Raw genomic sequence first — 20,756 nt, 5'->3', positions numbered from 1 at the left:
AATCCAGGTAATACTACAGGGTTTATAAACTTTCTTTGTAACTGTATATGCCTCAGGAGTCACTATTTAAGTCATGTATCACTATAACTATAATGTTCTCACTCCCAGTGTTCATAGCGACCACAGGACTTGTTTCAGACATGCACTAATTCCTTCTTACTGTGGGCAGGAGCTTTTTAAAATGAGCCGTTCTTTAAATACTAGTTAAAGAATATGTTACGGAGATATGGAACAACTTAAAAGCAGCAGTGTCTTGGGTAGCTGTAATATTTATTGAAGATAAATAATTTATTAAAGTACTCAGTAATGATCGACTGTTTGGACCAGTGGAATGACACGGTACTTTAAATCAACAAAGCTTTATTTAATTATGCAATAAATACAGTCTAATTTAAGAATGCGCTAGTAGTTTAAATTATACAAGAGATTTTAAAAAGTATTATATTTATCTTAATCAGTATTTGGACATTGATGTATTATTCAGTTCTTTTTTTGCGTTTTCTCAACAACCCCCCCCCCCAACACACACAACACCACCACCATGTACTCTGCTTTGTCATAGTGCCAATTTTTTAACAATTACTTACTGACCCAAAGAATATACACCAATCAGCCATAACATTAAAACCACTTCCTTGTTTCTACACTCACTGTCCATTTTATCAGCTCCACTTACCATATAAAAGCACTTTGTAGTCCTACAGTTACTGACTGTAGTCCATCTGTTTCTCTGCATGCTTTGTTACCCCCTTTCATGCTGTTCTTCAATGGTCAGGACCACCACAGAGCAGGTATTATTTAGGTGGTGGATCATTCTCAGCACTGCAGTGACACTGACATGGTGGTGGTGGTGTGTTAGTGTGTGTTGTGCTGGTATGAGTGGATAAGACACAGCAGTGCCGATGGAGTTTCTAAACACCTCACTGTCACTGCTGGACTGAGAATAGTCCACCAACCAAAAATATCCAGCCAACAGCACCCTGTGGGCAGCGTCCTGTGACCACTGATGAAGGTCTAGAAGATGACCGACTCAAACAGCAGCAATAGATGAGCGATGGTCTCTGACTTTGGACCAACTAGGTAGGAGTGTCTAATAGAGTGGACACTGTATTTAAAAACTCCAGCAGCGCTGCTGTGTCTGATCCACTCATACCAGCACCATGTCAGTGTCACTGCAGTGCTGAGAATCATCCACCACCTGAATAATACCTGCTCTGCTCTGACTATTGAAGAACAGCATGAAAGTAGGCTAAAAAGGTATGTAGAGAAACAGATGTACTACAGTCAGTAGTAGAAACAACGAGGTTGGTTTAATGTTATGGCTGATCAGTGTAACGCCATATTTTTTTATTGTTAAAAATCCCTAAGAACAACTTTGATACCACTTCCACTGACTCCTTCGCTGCTCCTCCAATTGTTAAAACACTGTTAATTTTTTAATAAAATCTGCTGTATTTATTGGAATAAAGGAGAATAAATATTCTGACTGGCTATCCGATGATTCAGTTTTGTTGTGTCTTTCATTTCTGAACCTGCTACCATAGTGCTTTAAGATGGATCCTGTGGCCACTTTGTAACTCGATAAGCGCCTTTAATAAATAATGGAGCTTTTTCTAGGATCTCCATACCCAGCATTGTTCCTTGTTTGCTGTTTCAAAGGGAGATACAGCACAGTATTAGGAAAACAGATCTGTTTGAAGCGGTGCCATCAGTTGGTTTGAACATGAATCCTGAGTAGTGAGTATCTTTCTATGAGTATTTTGCCTTATGATGTTTGCTACAGTTTTATTGTATCATGTTGCATGGAGAAAAGGAATTAGGGATCCATTTGTAGTGTAGATCATTGTATTGTGCTTTTGTACTCTTCTTATATAAGTTCTGTAAAGAATTTACTTAATGCATTATCAGAATTGTTTTAGATGGTGCAGTTTTTTATTTAAATGAAACTATAATATAGTGCATAATTACTTTGATGTTCATGATTCATTTTGTAATGTCTGTACTTTGTACTACACCGATCAGCCATAACATTAAAACCACCTCCTTGTTTCTACAGCTCCACTTACCATATAAAAGCACTTTGTAGTTCTACAATTACTGACTGTAGTCCATCTGTTTCTCTGCATGCTTTGTTAGCTCCATTTCATGCTGTTCTTCAATGGTCAGGACTCTCACAGGATCACCACAGAGTAGGTATTATTTGGGTGGTGGATCATTCTCAGCACTGCAGTGACACTGACATGGTGGTGGTGTGTTAGTGTGTGTTGTCTGCTATGAGTGGATCAGACACAGCAGCGCTGATGGAGTTTTTAAACACCTCACTCACTGTCACTGCTGGACTGAGAATAGTCCACCAACCTACAATATCCAGCCAACGGCGCCCCGTGGGCAGCATCCTGTGACCACTGATGAAGGTTTAGAAGATGACCAACTCAAACAGCAGCAATAGATGAGCGATCGTCTCTGACTTTACATCTACTGTACATGGTGGACCAGCTAGATAGGAGTGTCTAATAGAGTGGACAGTGAGTGGACATGGTATTTAATAACTCCAGCAGCACTGCTGTGCCTGATCCATTCATACCAGAACCATGTCATTGTAACTGCAGTGCTGAGAATGATCCACCAACTAAATAATACCTGCTCTGTGGGTGTCCTGACCGTTGAAGAACAGAGTAAACGCAGGCTTGAAAAGGTATGTAGAGAAACAGATGGACTACAGTCAATAATTGTAGAACTTCAAAGTGCTTCTAAGTGGAGCTAATAAAATGTACAGTGTATCTAGAAACAAGGAGGTGGTTTTAAGGTTATGGCTGATCGGTGTATGTACTTATGGACTTTTTGACCATTAAGCTGAGCGTACCATTTTGCAACGTATACACTTCTGCTCCTGCAGATAATGCTAACCACAGAGCTGTTATGTGCTGTTATGAAAGCACCTTTTTTATTCATTTATTTTTTAGCCAGATTCTTAACCTTTTGTTTTTATATCCTTTTGTTTTTCAACTGTTGAGATTAAATGCTCCTCTAATATGTCTTAGTACAACACATGATTTTTAAAAAAAATAAAAAGTAATGCCCCGCCGCTCAGGTGGTGCAGCTGTAAAACACGCTAGCACACCAGAGCTGACATTTCAAACTGGTCGGTTCAAAACTCAGCTCGGCCATCCGGCAGGCCGGGTGGCTACACGAACAATGATTGGCTTGTTGTTCATACAGGGTGGGAGCCAGAGCAGGGACCTCATTGATCGCACAACCTGATATTGCAGAGTGAGGCGTGGAGGAGGTGCTTCGATCGAAATCGTTCGACCAATCACAAACTAGCTGCTGCTATGACATCACCACATTTGCCGGGGCTAGCTAATCCTAGCTAGGTAATGAGTATGCAAGCTAAAAGATCCGGCAACTGTGTTACTTTCAGTAATTCATTAAATCATTGTTCCAAGCAAAACATTAACAGTGTGCAAAGCATGAAATAAATTTCTCAGATTTACTGTTAGGTTAGCCAGCTAGCTTAACTACTAGCTAACATAGCAAAAAGCTATGAGAGATTAGCCAAGCTAAGCCACCGGTACTACTACATGTTAAGCATGTATTATAACAAGGGGATTTAGTGCGTGCGTGGCACAGAGCTTTTTCTCTGGTTGAGGTTAAAAAATGAGAAAAATAGAAAAAAAAAAGGAGAAAAACGAGAAAGGCCCAGCAAATGTGGTGATGTCATAGCGGGCGGCTAGTTTGTGATTGGTCGAACGATTTCGATTGAAGCACCTCCCCTGTTGACCCAGGGCCACATCTCACTCTGCAATATCAGGACGTGCCTCGTTGATCAGGGTGTGACTCTCCGTACACAAACCTGATCCGCTTATGAACTCGCACACGTGTCGGAGGGGGTGTGTGTCAGTCTCGCTCTTCTCAATCAGGAGTGGAGATCAGCATCGGTAGAGAGGAAGCATAGTGCAATTCGGTAATTGGATACGACTAGCTTGGGATGAAAAATTGGGGAAAATACAAAAAAAAAAGGAATGCCCCAAAAGGCTTAGCAGAGAAGCAGTCCCATATCATGATACTTCCACCTCTATTGTTCTACAACATGCATAGAATACATACTGTATGTATAACACTTATTTGCTGTTTTGCATGTGTTGCTTTTCCTCAGTGATTATTTATTCAAGCTGCTGCTGATTGGTGACTCTGGAGTTGGAAAGTCATGTCTATTATTGCGCTTTGCGGTAAGTCTCCCTTCTTTGTACTGTTTGATAATAGGAAACTGTCACACTACTAAAATTTACAATAAGAAGTAAGTCATACGATATCATACAAATCCTGAATAGTCTATATTCATTTATTCATTCATTAATTTTCTTAACCGCTTATCCAACTGGGGATGGGGGGTGGGGGGGAGGCAGCTTTTCAATGGGCACAAGGCGCACAGTAAGACCCTGGACTACAAATGACTGAACCACATTTTGATCAATTACAAGCCAACGAGAAGACCAGAATCAGAGACAATTTATTGATAATTCTTTTGGTTCAAATTACTTATTATATATTTTTTGAAATTCATCTTACAATGCACGTTACTACCAACAGGATGACACCTACACTGAGAGCTACATCAGCACTATAGGGGTCGACTTTAAAATCAGGACGATTGAACTGGATGGCAAGATAGTTAAACTGCAAATTGTAAGTATTTTAAATGCAATACATTTTGCTACCCTTGTTTGTTTTCCCTGGGTTATAAGTACCCCCAGGGGTAGAAGTAATGGAGAGTGTGTGTCAAAACATTAAGATTTACACTTAAGCATGTCTAAGTTACAGGTTGCCGTTATCAGACATGAATGTGTGTATGTATGCAAAGGGTGGCGCAGCGGGATATTCCGCTAGCACACCAGCACCGAGTTTCTGAACTCCTCAGTTCGAAAGTCGGTGTTGCCACCGGTCGGCTGGGCGCCATTTGGCGGGCATAATTGTCAGTTCCTGCAGCAGATACTAATTGGCCACAGTATCTGCAGGGTGGGGGCCAGACTATAGCTGCGTCCGGAATCGCATACTTACAGAGTACGAACTAGATTGGAGGAAGTATGCACTACTCGGCCGGTAAAAAAGTACATACTTTCAGTACAGAAGTGTGCAGTATGCACACAACACCGCTACGTACTACATCCGCCATCTTACCAACGTCAAGTGATGACGTGATGACGTAATATCACCATAGTTACAGACTCGATACAAACCCCACTCGCCAAAATTTTGGATATTTATCGTCTTTTTGTTATTTATTCGTCTTTAAAATTTTTATTTTATTTATCTTAATTACACTTGTGAACAGAGGACTCTCCGTTTTCCGCTATCTTTCTTGTTTCTTCTTCCGCTTCGAATGCCTACGCAGCTCCAGTTGCATTATGGGATGCATTAGCGGACCACAAGTGTGCATCGCTTACATACTCAAACATGGCTGCCCAAGAAGTAGGTCATCCGGGTACTTCTCGCGTACCTTTTTGTGTATACTATGTATTCGGACATACTAACCGCTCTCGCGCACTCATTTCGCGATGGTACTATTGAGTATGGAAGTATGTGTGGGTGGGTGGGTCTTCATACACTGTGTAAGGACCCTGATTGGCGGAAGACACGCCTGTGCAGAATGCAGGGGCGAGAAGAGGAGGGCTGTATACATAACGGAAGAGGCGTGTGCAGTGACATGCTCTCCTCTGATGCAGTCTGGTATCTCTCAGAAGCGGAAGACAAAAATTAAGTGCATTAAATCGGGAGGAAAATTGGGAGAAAATGCATTAAAATAAACAAAAAAAACCACTTTAATTAGGTACCCGTTTACAAACAGTGAAGCCTTTAAAATTTCTGGTAATTCTGGTTTTGTTTTTTATATTTTATATATCTTACTAATTCTGATTTCCATTGCTACAGTGGGACACAGCAGGCCAGGAGAGATTTCGCACTATTACCTCAAGCTATTACAGGGGTGCTCATGGGATTATCATTGTATATGATGTAACTGACCAGGTAGTGACCATCCTACTTATCAGATATTATAATAATTATGACCCTGTCAGCTATTTTAATAGGCGTTGTAATTGCAGGAATCATTCAACAATGTGAAGAGGTGGTTGGAAGAAATTGATCGCTATGCCTGTGAAAACGTGTCTAAGTTGCTGGTGGGAAACAAAAGTGATTTAACTTCAAAAAAGGTGGTGGACTTTACCACAGCAAAGGTATCTGCCTAAAGTTGTTATACCAGTAGCTGATATAGAGTGTTTTTTATGTGTCATCAGTGTCCAAACACTTAAGCCTTTTAAAGATGATTAAAAATATAAAGCTAGTGCAGCAAAGACTTATTATATACACTGATCAGCCATAACATTAAAACCACCTCCTTGTTTCTACACTCACTGTCCATTTTATCAGCTCCACTTACCATATAGAAGCACTTTGAAGTTCTACAATTACTGACTGTAGGCCATGTATTTCTCTACATACTTTTTTTAGCCTGTTTTCACCCTGTTCTTCAATGGTCAGGACCCCCACAAGACCACCACATGCAGAGCAGGTATTATTTAGGTGGTGGATGATCTCAGCACTGCAGTGACACTGACATGGTGGTGGTGTGTTAGTGTGTGTTGTGCTGGTATAAGTGGATCAGACACAGCAATGCTGCTGGAGTTTTTAAATACCGTGTCCACTCACTGTCCACTCTATTAGACACTCCTACCTAGTTGGTCCACCTTGTAGATGTAAAGTCAGAAACGATCGCTCATCTATTGCTGCTGTTTGAGTCGGTCATCTTCTAGACCTTCATCAGTGGTCACAGGATGCTGCCCACGGGGCACTGTTGGCTGGATATTTTTGGATGGTGGACTATTCTCAGTCCAGCAGGGACAGTGAGGTGTTTAAGAACTCCAGCAGCATTTCTATGTCTTATCCACTCATACCAGCACAACACACACTAACACACCACCACCATGTCAGTGTCACTGCAGTGCTGAGAATGACCCACCACCCAAATAATACCTGCTCTGTAGTGGTCCTGGGAGAGTCCTGAACATTGAAGAACAGCATGAAAGGGGGCTAACAAAGCATGCAGAGATACAGATGGACTACAGTCAGTAATTGTAGAACTACAAAGTGCTTCTATATGGTAAGTGAAGTTGATAAAATGGACAAAGTGTGTAGAAACAAGGAGGTGATTTTAATGTTATGGTTGATCAGTGTAAGCTTTGTCAGTGTGTGTCATAATTGCCATCTTAGTAAATTAAACGTATTTTTGGTTTTATTTACTGGTGTTGACAGGTACAGTTATATACTGCAAAGTAAAGGTCTCCAATTAAACTTTGAAAATGCATAGTATATTAACAATTAACAGTCTTAACCTTTTTGTTTTTATGTTAGTAAGTCTTAGCTGTTAGTTTTTTTCTTCTCTGCTAAAGGTTTCTGTTTTGTAAATGTTGTCATGTTTTTATTTGCTTTTTTAAAATTGGCACATTTTAATACTTTAAATACATACTTTAGAGGAATCCCAGTTCCAGTTCCAACTTCATGTCCATATTAATACATAATTTTTATACAATATGTAACCAATACATTTGATTACAACTGTCATCTTATTCAGCTATTTTATATAAATGTCATGATCAAATTTCACCACTATCCTAATAAAATGTGAAGTGCTCTATTAGCTAGTCAGAACCTCCTGGATTTCATGGCTTTTTAGTTTTGTACTTAATTTATTCACTTTAAAGCAAATTTCCCAGGGAAGTAAGAATCCTAAGTCATTGGGAGTCTAATTTTGAACGTAGCCTAAGGTAGCACAGTCCCACTGCATGTAGTGCTGCACAGCACAAGGGCCGTGTGACCTAGGTTCAAACCTGACATCTGGGCAATGTCTGTGAGAAGTTTGACATGTTCTTTTCATGTCTGTGGATACAGAAGATAAATTGCCTTAAGGTGAATGGACGTGTCATACCCTATAATGGTCTAATGTGCTGTCCAAGATTCCTATTCCTATTTTGTGCATAGTGAAGTCACCCATTGTGGAAATTAAATAATAAATGTAGTCACATTAGTTTATGATAAGGTTGCAACAAACTGGAATAAAGGTGTTCACAAAAATAGGAAAAAAGGTTCAAGATTAATGTTTTATAACATTAAAAATATGCACAAAAAAAGCAGTGAATTGTAAATAACATAAGCAATACATTTCTGCTGAGTCCTTCTAAAAAACATGGTAAAAGAAAGTGCACTCGAGCTTATTTTAGACATCTGGTGGCACTGTTGTGGGTTGTGGGCCGAGCTGCAGGCTACCAACCGCATCCTCAGGTGGCGGATAGAGGAACAACCTTCAGACATGGAATAAACAGTCATGGACCAACAGTAGCAGAACCAACAGAATATGGGGGTGGTAGACGGGTGGTGCCGTCTACTGCTATAAAATGCCCACATGTATTCTATGACGGTCTCTGTGACGTGGCGAGCCTGAGCCGCCACCACCAAAGCTCACAACACTCTCATGTTGAGGTCACACGTTAGGCGGCTTTCCTCATAGTTGGAAGCTTCCGGCAGACCTCTGCAGCCACTGTCAGCACTGGTTGTCTTGGATTCTTATCCTCACCATCAGGTTCCTGTTGATCGTGGCAAAGTCTCGTGGGCTGTGGATTACGCAACCATTTCCCATGTTAATCTTCTTCTGCAGTAGTACTTGTACTGTTGTTGTTGTTGTCCAACCAGTAATAAATGACTACAGTATATCGTCGTCATCGATAATCCATGGACTCATACGAACGAACAAACGAGCACTGTTTGACAGATGTTTAGCCTCATAAAAGTTTGTGAACTTGAAACGTATTGTCCTGCATATAATCATCTGTTTTATACTTCAAGAAAGGCTCGATGCAGCCAAGATCATTTAGACATGTTTCTGTAATGCTTTGTCATGGAGCAGTGGAAGTTAAACCTAAACTTTTATTTGTGATCCACTCAAGTGTTGGCAACTTTATAATGTTTTTGGTTATGAAACTGAATATTTAACAAGCTTATGGTCAGGGCCCACATCATTTTGGCCAAATAGTGCACATGTTTAGCAATGTCCTAAAACAATGTGTAATAGGACATTATTGTGAAATTGTACATTTAAAACAAGGACTAATAGACTGAGAGACAGTTTTTACAACAGGGCCATAGCTCTGTTAATTACAAACATGCAGACATCCCAAGTCTCCCGGCTCCCTGATGCCCGCAAGTCAGATAAAATCTGAACGAGCGGCCAAGCGTATTAAATCCGTTATCTGATATACAATCTAGCGCACTGTGTAGGGAACATAAATCAATTATCTAATATACTGTCTAGTGCACTATGTAGGAAACATAAATCCGTTATCTGATATACAATCTAGTGCACTATGTAGGGAACATAATTAATTATGTAATACAAATCATCATCTAGTTATACTTTCTAGTGCACTATGTAGTGAACATGAATGCGTTATCTAATACACTATCTAGTGCACTATGTAGGGAACATAAATCCATGATCTGATATACAATTTAGTGCACTGTGTAGGGAACATAAACCAATTGTCTAATTCACTATCTAGTGCACTACGTAGGGAACATCAATTCATATCTAAAATACTATCTAGTGCACTACGTAGGGAACATAAATTCATATCTAAAATATTATCTAGTGCACTATGTAGGGAACATAAATCCGTTATTTGATATATTATTTAGTGCACTATGTAGGGAACCTAAATCTGTTAAATAATATGCTACCTAAAGCATTATGTAAGAAACATAAGTCTGTTATCTAGTACACTATCTAGTGCACTAAGTAAGGAACATAAATTCTTTTCTAATATACAATCTAGTGCACTATGCAGGGAACATAAATCTATTATCTTTCACACTATCTAGTGCACTATGTGTTTGTGACGCAAACAGTTAGCTTAGTAGCTCAGTTAGCAGCTCCTAAAAGTTCTGTTATCACCCATATACTTTGGTGTGTGCCAGAGGTTTTTCAGCTTCTTCTTTTTTTTGTGTGCGTGCGGGTCCGGGGGTACCTCCCTGAAATGAGTTTTTGCAACTTGGGATGTCTGAACATGTGACACATCATGTGTCATTTCAATAGGTCTCGTGCAATTCCATATTTCACTTTTAATAGGTCAATGTGCAACTTATAATTTAAATTTACAAATTTCAGTGGGACATGTGCAATCGCTTCTGTTCAGCTTCTGTTTACTTTGAGTGTTTATTTGTATTTGTATATAGTGCTAATATTGTTTTATGTTGTTTTCTTGCAGGGGGGGGTTGTACTTTAATTTCGTTGATTCATAAATTAATTCATTCATACGTAAAGCTGTGATCCATTTCCTTTACATCCTGTGTGCTTCATTTAATTGGCAAAATCCACATTTTGGAAGTAGCCGTTAATAATACTGATGCATGTTTTTTCAGGAATTTGCTGAGCAACTTGAAATCCCGTTCCTGGAGACAAGCGCAAAGAATGCAAGCAACGTGGAGAAAGCATTTTTAACCATGGCCTCTGAAATCCAAAAACGTGTTGTGGAAGACAACATTCAGAATGAGACGGTTAAAGTGGGAAAAATCAACAGTGCTCCTCTGTGGCATGGAGCACAAAAGGCTACAGCTGAGGAGGTCAACACCTGCTGTTAGTGCTAATAGATTTAAATGTTTTAAATGAATATTTTTGGACTAATATATTTCACAGTTTATATAATGTATGGTGGGCTTACAGATTGGTGTTTATTAACTTGTGTGTTATTTATTGATTTGCTGTAATATTTTGTCTCCGAAGGAACGTGTGTCAGATTAAATTCATATAACAATGAAAAATAATTATTGTGTGAAACGATATTTGGTGACGATGGATTATTCAAATTACTCTTAATTTTATGGATTATTTATGTAACATGCATTTTTACTGTATTACTTAGAAATAACCAATGCTTATGTTTAAAGGTCAAATAGGTTAATAAATGGTACATTTATAGTGAATGCATTTGGGGTGTGTAATATCATATGTGTTTGATTAGGTGATTGGTTTTATATACAGTGGGGGGGGGGGACTTGTGTTTCACCACTTCTGTTGTTATGTAATATACATTTAGTGCATATATCCACATCAAGTCAATTCTTTTAACTTTGTACTAATACATATAAATAAAAAGTATGTATTTTTATGCCTAAACAGCACTGTTGTTTTGTATTATTTTGACCCATTTCTCTTGTCTTGTAATAATAACAGTATAAGATGTAACTACAAGTGGTTTCTTGAGCAAATATTACAATGTTTTTATAGTAATAAACTGTTTTAAAAATAAATGTGGGATTAGCAAAGTAAAATGCAACCAATTTCATCATAAATCTGCTTCATTCTGGCCAAGGTCTTGGTGGGTCCGGACACCTCTAAATTTACCAAGTGTTGGCAACTTTATAATGTGCATAGCTGTAAAACAGCTGTGAATTTTAAATAAGCTTTTGGTCAGGGCCCCTTATCATTCTGGCCATATAGCGTACATGTTTAGCATGAATACAATGTGTAATAGGATAAATTATGAAATTGTAAACTTTTTTGCAATATATTTTGACCTCTACAGTGCATAATATTATCAAATGATTTAATAAATCTGGCTCAAACCCAGTAATAAATGTCTGTGATGTTTAATCTCTCAAATGAAACTGCATTTTAAACCGGCATGATTCTGTGATTTGATATCACCACAAGGGTTTGAAATGACCTGGTCATGTGGAGTTATGTCATGTGGATGACCTGGTCATGTGGAGTCTATGTGGGTTTTCTTCCAGGTGGTCTGGTGTCCTCCCACAAGTCCAACAACATGCAGTCAGGCCGATTGGAGCTACTAAAAATGTGTGTGTGTGTGTGTGTGTGTGTGTGTGTGTGTCTGCCCTATGGACTGGCAACCTGTTCGGATGAAGATAACCTGACCTACAGATAATACTAATAATAACTGCATAAGATGTAACTACCACTGGCATCTTGAGCAAATATTACAGTGTATTTAATAGTAATACACTGTTTTAAATACAAATTCGGGATTAGCAAAATAAAATGCAATCAATTTCATCATAATTCATGATAAATCTGCTCCATTCTGGCCAAGGTCTTGGTGGGTCCGGACACCTCTAAACTTACCAAAAGAACATTCCAAACTACAAAGCACAGAGAGTGACTGAAAGCTAATATACACTGCCTGGCCAAAAAAAAGGTCACACACGTTGGACCGCCTTTAGCTTTGATTACCGCACGCATTCGCTGTGGCATCGTTTCCACAAGCTTCTGCAATGTCACAACATTTATTTCTGTCCAGAGTTGCATTAATTTTTCTTCAAGATCTTGTATTGATGATGGGAGATTTGGACCACTGCACAAAGTCTTCTCCAGCACATCCCAAAGATTCTCAATGGGGTTCAGGTCTGGACTCTGTGGTGGCCAACCCATGTGTGAAAATGATGTCTCATGCTCCCTGAACCACTCTTTCACAATTTGAGCCCAATGAATCCTGGCATTGTCATCTTGAAATATGCCCGTGCCATCAGGGAAGAAAGAATCCATTGATGGAATAACCTGGTGGTTCAGTATATTCAGGTAGTCAGCTGACCTCATTCTTTGGACACATAACGTTGCTGAACTTACACCTGACCAACTGCAGCAATCCCAGATCATAGCACTGCCCCCACAGGCTTGTACGGTAGGCACTAGACATGATGGGTGCATCACTTCAGCCGCCTCTCTTCTTACCCTGATGCGCCCATCACTCTGGAACAGGGTAAATCTGGACTCATCAGACCACATGACCTTCTTCCATTGCTCCAGAGTCCAATCTTTATGCTCCCTAGCAAATTGAAGCCGTTTTTACCGGTTAGCCTCACTGACAAGTGGTTTTCTTAAGGCTACACAGCTGTTTAGTCCCAATCCCTTGAGTTCCCTTTGCATTGTGCGTGTGGAAATGCTCTTTTACTATTAAACATCTCCCTGACTTCTACTGTAGTTTTTCTACCATCTGATTTCACCATCGCCGATCACGATCATTCAAGATTTTTTTCCGACCACATTCCTTCCTCGAACATGATGTTTCCCCACTGTCCTTCCACTTTTTAATAATGCGTTGGACAGTTCTTAACCCGATTTTAATAGTTTCAGCAATCTCCTTAGATGTTTTCTCTGCTTGATGCATGCCAATAATTTGACCCTTCTGAAACAGATTAACATCTGTGTCTTTCGACATGGTTGTTTAACGAATGAGAAGCTACTCACTGCATCAGTTAGGGTTAAATCACTTGTTGCCAGCTGAAACATAATCACCCATGCAGTAATTATCCACTGGGAGGCTCTTACCTATTTGGCCAGGCAGTGTAGTTTTCATGTTCTGTACTACTGAACACGACACCTGATTTGTTACCGTGACTTATTTTTTATATACAGTGTTTTAGTAGGGAGGTAGGGTGTAGGCTACTCAAATCTAGGTTATTTAAAATCTGTTTACACTTAAAATTTGATGTGTGCTTCATAAAACATTTCTAAAAATCGCGTTGTTAAATGTGACGAAAAATACTTTTAAAAAGGTGGAAATGGTGCCCTCTCATGGACAAACGTGGTACTTGGCCAAAAAGGACGACTACACTGTAAACGAGCAGGCTAATAATGTAAAGCACGCGATGTTTATTTTTATTAATTTTGACTTTGATACTCTTTGCGCATTTGTTACCTTTTTAGTTTACAGTAATTAATGAAAAATAAACTGTAATAAGCAAAACAAAATCCACACTATCTGCTTTCTACTTTTATTTATCTATATGCGTACACAATTTAAGAATTTAGCATCTCGTTTGATAGCACTGACATTTGAAATACTGTAAACTATCCAGTGCTAAATACAAAATAGGCATGTATATATAACACTTGAGAACACAAATTACTTAGCAATGATTTGGCATTAGTCCACACAAGTTTAGACCCCTTAAAAGAACATGTATCATATCATATCAAGTATCAATGCAGTTTTTCTATTTCTATTTGCAGTTTTCTATTTTCAGTACAATACCAATATAAAAACCTATGTGATTAAATATTGACATCCTGACAGAATCTAAGTGAACTGACATTATTGTCAAATTCCAATAATTATATGTAATAATCTGAAATTATACTTTAATTATCTTTTTTATTCAGAGCTCTTACATTCATGAAAAATATATCAGCTACTGCATATACATGGCAGTATTAAATGCGTAAAAGTGCAACCCTTTTCCCTTATACTCTCACTGTGCACTTTTTTACATCTGTCTTGACCATACATCTATTAAATCTCTGTGCTTCGTACTGATATGAGTATATTATGGAAAGAAACAGTGTTGTTAAGATTAACAAACAATTTCAGAGAAGAAAATAATGCTCCAACCAAAAATATACAGCTACATCAAGTGCTAACAAGGTATGTGTTGCTGATAAAGAAGTCAGTATCAACAGTATTTAAAAATGCCAACAACACTGCTGCACCTGATACTCTTAGTGCCAGTATAACATACAGTACAGTGCAGTATTGATAATGATTGACATTACCCAAATAATATACAGTCCCTTTCAATTAATGGAAGGCATAGAGGGGGTTGAAAAAGTGTACAGAGCAACAGTGTGTACCCACAAAGTAGGATAGTGGAAGGCTATCCCTCCTACCCAGAATGCAGGTCAAGTTAGGCAGTCTTCATCAGGGATTAAACTTACATTCCAGAGCCGCGAAGGTAACGCAGCGGTAAAAACATACATCGTATCAAATCTCAGCTCTGCCTTGCCGGCTGAGGCTGAGCGGCCACATGAACAACGATTGGCCTGTTGTTCATATGGGCGGGACTAAGCCGGATAGGGTCTCTCTCTCATGACTGGTGCAATTACGACCTCTGCTGGCTGATTGATGGCGCCTGCACAGACAGGGTGTGTCCCTCCGTACACGCAGCTAGGCTGCACGGCACTCGTCGAAATGTAGGTGATAAGATGCATACGGCATGCTGCCCACGTGTCGGAGGGGGCGTGGGTTAGCTTTGTTCTCCTCAATCAGAGCAGAGATCGGCATTGGTGGAGAGGAAGCATGATGCAATGGGGCAATTGGACGTGCTAAAAATGGGAGAAAAAGGGGGAGAAAATGCATAAAGGAAAAAAAATATATATACTGTATATATACTGTATATGAACTCACATTCCAGAATATGATCTGTGTCATTTGGCATACAAATAAGGCAATGTATCAAACAATTGATCCAATATTACTACCAATCTACTATTCAGCCACTATCAGTCATAAATCAATCCATGACAATCCAATCCATTTGCTAGTTTCAGAAATTGCTTTACATTTAATTTTACTTGGTTATGATTACTCATAACCAAGACTTCTTTTTGCTCAGCCTAGCTATGTTGGCTAGCTTTAACCTTGTACGCTCTTTTTCCTCTGTCCGTCGCTTTGAGGTGCACTCCACCATGGAGTCTGACTCAAAAGCAATAGCTGGAGCATGGGAGAGCATGGTAGTTGCTGCTTTCCCATTTGACAGAGTGGTTGAAGAAGACTGCAAGACAAATCTTCCTCGCATTGAATGTCTGAGCCTCAGTTGGAAAGGATTTTTTGTGACATGTAGCTCTCTTTCAGGTCCACAGCAGTGGAAGCAAGCACTGCACAGTATGCGGAAGATGTAGATCCAGCCTAAATAATGAAGTTCCACGATATTGAGTAGGAAACAGCCGAGACTTATGCTGAACATAAAGTTCAAAAAGATAGTCTTCTCAGTGGCACGTGAGACAAAACAGTCTGTGTTGGGCAGGGATAGGCCTTGCAGCGAAACAAATGTGACACCTCAAAGCCAAACAGATAGTATTGGCCAACCAGGAAAATTATTTCTAAAATACATCGTAGAATTACATGGATGATGTATATCAGTAAAACTTGGCTAGAAAGTTCAGTAGGGTCCTTGCCAACCTTTTGGTAGTCATCTTGCAGCAGACTTTGCTCCACACACTCTTCCTCGCTGGGTTTCTCACCCTGTGGACCGTGTAAAGATTGAACTTCCTGATAAACATTACCTTCTTCAGCCAACTTTTCAACTTGCACTCCTTGTGGCTGGTGAAGGCCAATCTGATCCCGTTCTTCCTCAGGTTTCTCATCTTTGGTGATTTTGTGCAGAACATAGATGATATAAAATATAGATGGTGTGGAGACTAGAACAATCTGAAAGACCCAGAAGCGCAGGTGTGAGACGGGTGCAAAGGTGTCGTAGCAGACATTGTTGCAGCCTGGCTGAAGAGTGTTGCAGGTAAACTTGGACTGTTCATCACTGTATACTGCATCTCCTACAAGAGTAACTAAGAGGATTCGAAAGATCAGCAGCACTGTCAGCCAGATCTTGCCTATTACTGTGGAGTGGTTCTGGACCTCCACTAAGAAGCGTCCCAGTATGGACCAGTCTCCCATCCTTTAAACTGTAAGAAATAAAGACCAGTAATTTTGTGAGTCCTCTCAAGTGATATGGATTTCCTTGTTGCAAGGATCACATCAAGACCACAACAAGCATTGATAAAAGAGGTAACAAACAAACAAAAGGCTAATATTTAAAAATTGCTTAATTATGCCCAAAATTGTACTAATAGAAGGACACCAAAACAGCTGCACATCTTGTATGTGTAAGATTAAAATACAGACGTAGACATTCACCTTTGGGTATTTTACCTTCATTAGATCCAAACATGCCACCTGCATTTCTACATTTGTAGAAAAGCCTGTTAGATGGAATGAACTCCACTGAGTGAGCACAGAGAGAACAGGCTGACCAAACTATTCACACTGTCCATTCAAAACCCACTGAGCTGTATCCAGACAAAGACTCCCAATGTACAACATAACAAGGATTTAAAAGTACAATAGGAGGCAACTTCTCTGAATGTCCATGATCATTTAAACAAACTATTCAAAAGAACCAGCTGGAAGGGACATTCATTAAGCCTGTTTTGTTCAAGTCAACCTGTTCCTTTGGTGTCATTTGTGATTATAATACAGCTCTAATATACGTACGTATCAATATAGGAATGTTCAAACTAAGATTGATACTTTATTCTACTAAGTATGAAAGATCATAAAGGCATGTTCTCATCCAGATATTACAAACAATATACAGTTAAAACAGACAAGATACAGTTCATACTAAATTACAGAATAATAGAATGCCTTTATTTGTCATATATACATATACAGGTGTATAGTACAACAAAATTCCCATATCCCAGCTTGTTCGAAAGCTGGGGTCAGAGCGCCGGGTCAGCCATTGTACAGCGCCCCTGGAGCAGGGAGGGTTAACAGCCTTGCTCAAAGACCCAACAGTGGCGGCATCGTAAAGGCGGGATTCAAACTCTCAACCTTTCAATTGACAGTCCAAAGCTCTACCCACTTTGCAACCACTGCCTGTATACTTGATTCTTGATAAATGCCTGCATCTATATGGTGTGTATATAGATATAGTGTAGTGTGTATATGTAAATGTGTGTATAGTGCTTTGTGTGTATATAGTGTAGTGTGTATATGTATATGTGTGTAGTGTGTATATGTGTGTATAGTGTTTTGTGTGTATATGTAAATGTGTGTATAGTGCTTTGTGTGTATATAGTGTAGTGTGTATATGTATATGTGTGTATAGTGTAGTGTGTATATGTAAATGTGTGTATAGTGTTTTGTGTATATAGTGTGGTGTATAGGTTAAGGTATGTGTATAGTGTTTTGTTTGTATATAATAATGTATGTGTATAGTGTTTAGTGTGTATCTGATAATGTATGTCTATAGTATATTGTGTGTATATAGCGTAGTGTGTATATGTAAATGTGTGTATAGTGTTTTGTGTGTATATAGTGTAGTGTATATGTATATGTGTGTATAGTGTTTTGTGTGTATATGTGAATGTGTGTATAGTGCTTTGTGTGTATATAGTGTAGTGTGTATATGTATATGTGTGTATAGTGTTTTGTGCGTATATGTAAATGTGTGTATAGTGTTTTGTGTGTATATAGTGTAGTGTATATGTATATGTGTGTATAGTGTTTTGTGCGTATATGTAAATGTGTGTATAGTGTTTTGTGTGTATATAGTGTAGTGTGTATATGTATATGTGTGTATAATGTTTTGTGTGTATATGTACAGTATATGTGTGTATAGTGTTTTGTGTGTATATGTAAATGTGTGTATAGTGTTTTGTGTATATAGTGTGGTGTATAGGTTAAGGTATGTGTATAGTGTTTTGTTTGTATATAATAATGTATATGTATAGTGTTTAGTGTGTATCTGATAATGTATGTCTATAGTATATTGTGTGTATATAGCGTAGTGTGTATATGTCAATGTGTGTATAGTGCTTTGTGTGTACATAGTGTAGTGTGTATATAGATATAGTGTAGTGTGTACAGTAAATGTGTGTATAGTGTGTATATGTGTATAGTAAATGGAGTGTATATAGATAGTGTATATAGATATAGTGTAATGTGTACAGTATATGTAAATGTGTGTATAGTGTGTATGTGTATAGTAAATGGTGTTTATAGATATAGTGTAGTGTGTATATGTAATATGTGTATAGTATATTGTGTGTATATAGCATAGTGTATATGTAAATGTGTGTATAGTGCTTTGTGTGTACATAGTGTAGTGTGTATATGTGTATAGTAAATGGTGTGTATATATAGTGTAGTGTGTACAGTATATGTAAATGTGTGTATAGTGTGTATATGTGTATAGTAAATGGTGTTTATAGATATAGTGTAGTGTGTACAGTATATGTAAATGTGTGTATAGTGTGTATATGTGTATAGTAAATGGTGTTTATAGATATAGTGTAGTGTGTATATGTAAATGTGTTTAGTGCTTTGTGTGTAGTGTAGTGTGTATATGTGAATAGTAAATGGTGTGTATATAGTGTAGTGTGTACAGTATTTGTAAATGTGTGTATAATGTGTATATGTGTATAGTAAATGGTGTGTATATAGATGTAGTGTAGTGTGTATATGTAAATGTGTGTATAGTATATTGTGTGTGTATATAGTGTAGTGTGTATATGTGTATAGTAAATGGTGTGTATATAGATATAGTGTAGTGTGTATATGTAAATGTGTGTATAGTATATTGTGTGTATATAGTGTAGTGTGTATATGTGTATAGTAAATGGTGTGTATATAGATATAGTGTAGTGTGTATATGTAACTGTGTGTATAGTATATTGTGTGTATATAGTGTAGTGTGTATATGTGTATAGTAAATGGTGTGTATATAGATATAGTGTAGTGTGTATATGTAAATGTGTGTATAGTATATTGTGTGTATATAGTGTAGTGTGTATATGTGTACAGTAAATGGTGTGTATATAGATATAGTGTAGTGTGTATATGTAAATGTGTGTATATGCAAATGTATGTGTATGTTTGTGTAAATGTGGCTTCAAAAAAGGGCACTCCACTGAAACGGCTCTGCTGTCTGTGACAGAAGCCTTAAAATCTGCCAAAGCTGCAGGGCAGTCCTCAGTCCTCATTCTACTGGACCTCTCAGCTGCTTTCGATACGGTCAATCATGACCTTCTGCTCACTATACTCTCAAACATGGGCATCTCAAACAAACCACTCTCATGGCTTAATTCATATCTCACCGGGCGTTCCTTCAAGGTGTCATGGTTAGGACAACTGTCCTCAGCCCACTCACTATCCACTGGAGTCCCCCAGGGCTCAGTACTGGGACCCCTTCTCTTCTCCATTTACACCACCTCTCTGGGTCAGATTATTCGCTCACATGGTTTCTCTTACCATTGCTATGCTGATGACACACAGCTCTATCTATCATTCCCACCTGACGACTCCTCAATCTCGGCGCGGATATCACACTGCCTCTCAGACATATCCTCCTGGATGAAGGAACACCACCTTCAACTGAATCGATCTAAGACTGAACTGCTGATTCTTCCGGCAAAACAAACCGTACAGCACAGCCTCAGCATAACCATCGACTCGCTTTCACTCTCTCCAATAAAGGTTGCTAGGAACCTAGGAGTCATGATTGACGATCAGCTGTCCTTTACAAACCATGTTGCCTCAGTGACTCGGTCCTGCCGCTTTGCACTATACAATATCAGAAAGATCCGTCCGTTCCTAACGCAGTATGCCACCCAGCTCTTGGTCCAAGCTGTGGTCATCTCCCGCCTTGACTACTGCAATGCGCTGCTAACGGGCCTCCCGGCCTGTACCATAAAGCCACTACAGATGGTACAAAATGCAGCAGCTCGCTTGGTATTCAACCAACCAAAACGAGCACATGTTACTCCACTACTCATTGAGCTCCACTGGCTTCCGGTTGCTGCTCGCATCCAGTTCAAAGCTCTTACAATCGCCTACAAGGTGATAACGGGACAGGCACCCACTTACATGAACTCACTGCTAAAGGCTTACGTTACCCTCCGTCCGCTGCGCTCCTCCACAGAACGCCGTTTAGCTTTGCCGAAAGTACACACAAAGCAATCCAGGCTGTTCTCATACATAGTCCCCCGATGGTGGAACAAGCTTCCAGCCACTACCAGAGCAGGGGCGTCCCTCGCTACGGTAAAGAAACTCCTGAAGACCGAGCTCTTCAAGGAACACCTTCTCTCCTAACACCTCTAACACACTAACACCTCTAACCTCATTCTCATTCCCTCT

General features: G+C 39.1%; 1 protein-coding gene and 1 pseudogene across 1 annotated transcript; one reads left to right on the top strand and one right to left on the bottom strand.

Moving 5' to 3' along the window:
• The first annotated feature begins 1,723 nt into the window (after positions 1 to 1,723).
• On the top strand, positions 1,724 to 10,686 carry zgc:171927 (uncharacterized protein LOC100124616 homolog). Its single transcript, XM_063017025.1, has 6 exons — positions 1,724 to 1,737; positions 4,157 to 4,229; positions 4,591 to 4,686; positions 5,929 to 6,024; positions 6,102 to 6,233; positions 10,468 to 10,686. Exons 1-6 carry the CDS (start codon positions 1,724 to 1,726, stop codon positions 10,684 to 10,686), a joined length of 630 nt encoding a protein of 209 aa, XP_062873095.1.
• A 4,740-nt stretch (positions 10,687 to 15,426) lies between these two features.
• LOC134334619 (gap junction delta-2 protein-like) lies at positions 15,427 to 19,940 on the bottom strand (annotated as a pseudogene).
• Positions 19,941 to 20,756: the final 816 nt, after the last annotated feature.

Source organism: Trichomycterus rosablanca, chromosome 20 (assembly GCF_030014385.1).
Source record: "Trichomycterus rosablanca isolate fTriRos1 chromosome 20, fTriRos1.hap1, whole genome shotgun sequence".
Lineage (NCBI taxonomy): Eukaryota > Metazoa > Chordata > Actinopteri > Siluriformes > Trichomycteridae > Trichomycterus > Trichomycterus rosablanca.
Note: the sequence above shows the minus strand (reverse complement) of the source record. Positions and strands in the feature narration are given on the sequence as shown.

What these genes read in the sequence shown, in the direction of transcription:
- zgc:171927 (XM_063017025.1), top strand. An exon ending in TATATGATGTAACTGACCAG is followed by an intron (nt 6,025 to 6,101) that starts GTAGTGACCATC and finishes TTGTAATTGCAG; the next exon opens with GAATCATTCAACAATGTGAA. An exon ending in TGGACTTTACCACAGCAAAG is followed by an intron (nt 6,234 to 10,467) that starts GTATCTGCCTAA and finishes ATGTTTTTTCAG; the next exon opens with GAATTTGCTGAGCAACTTGA.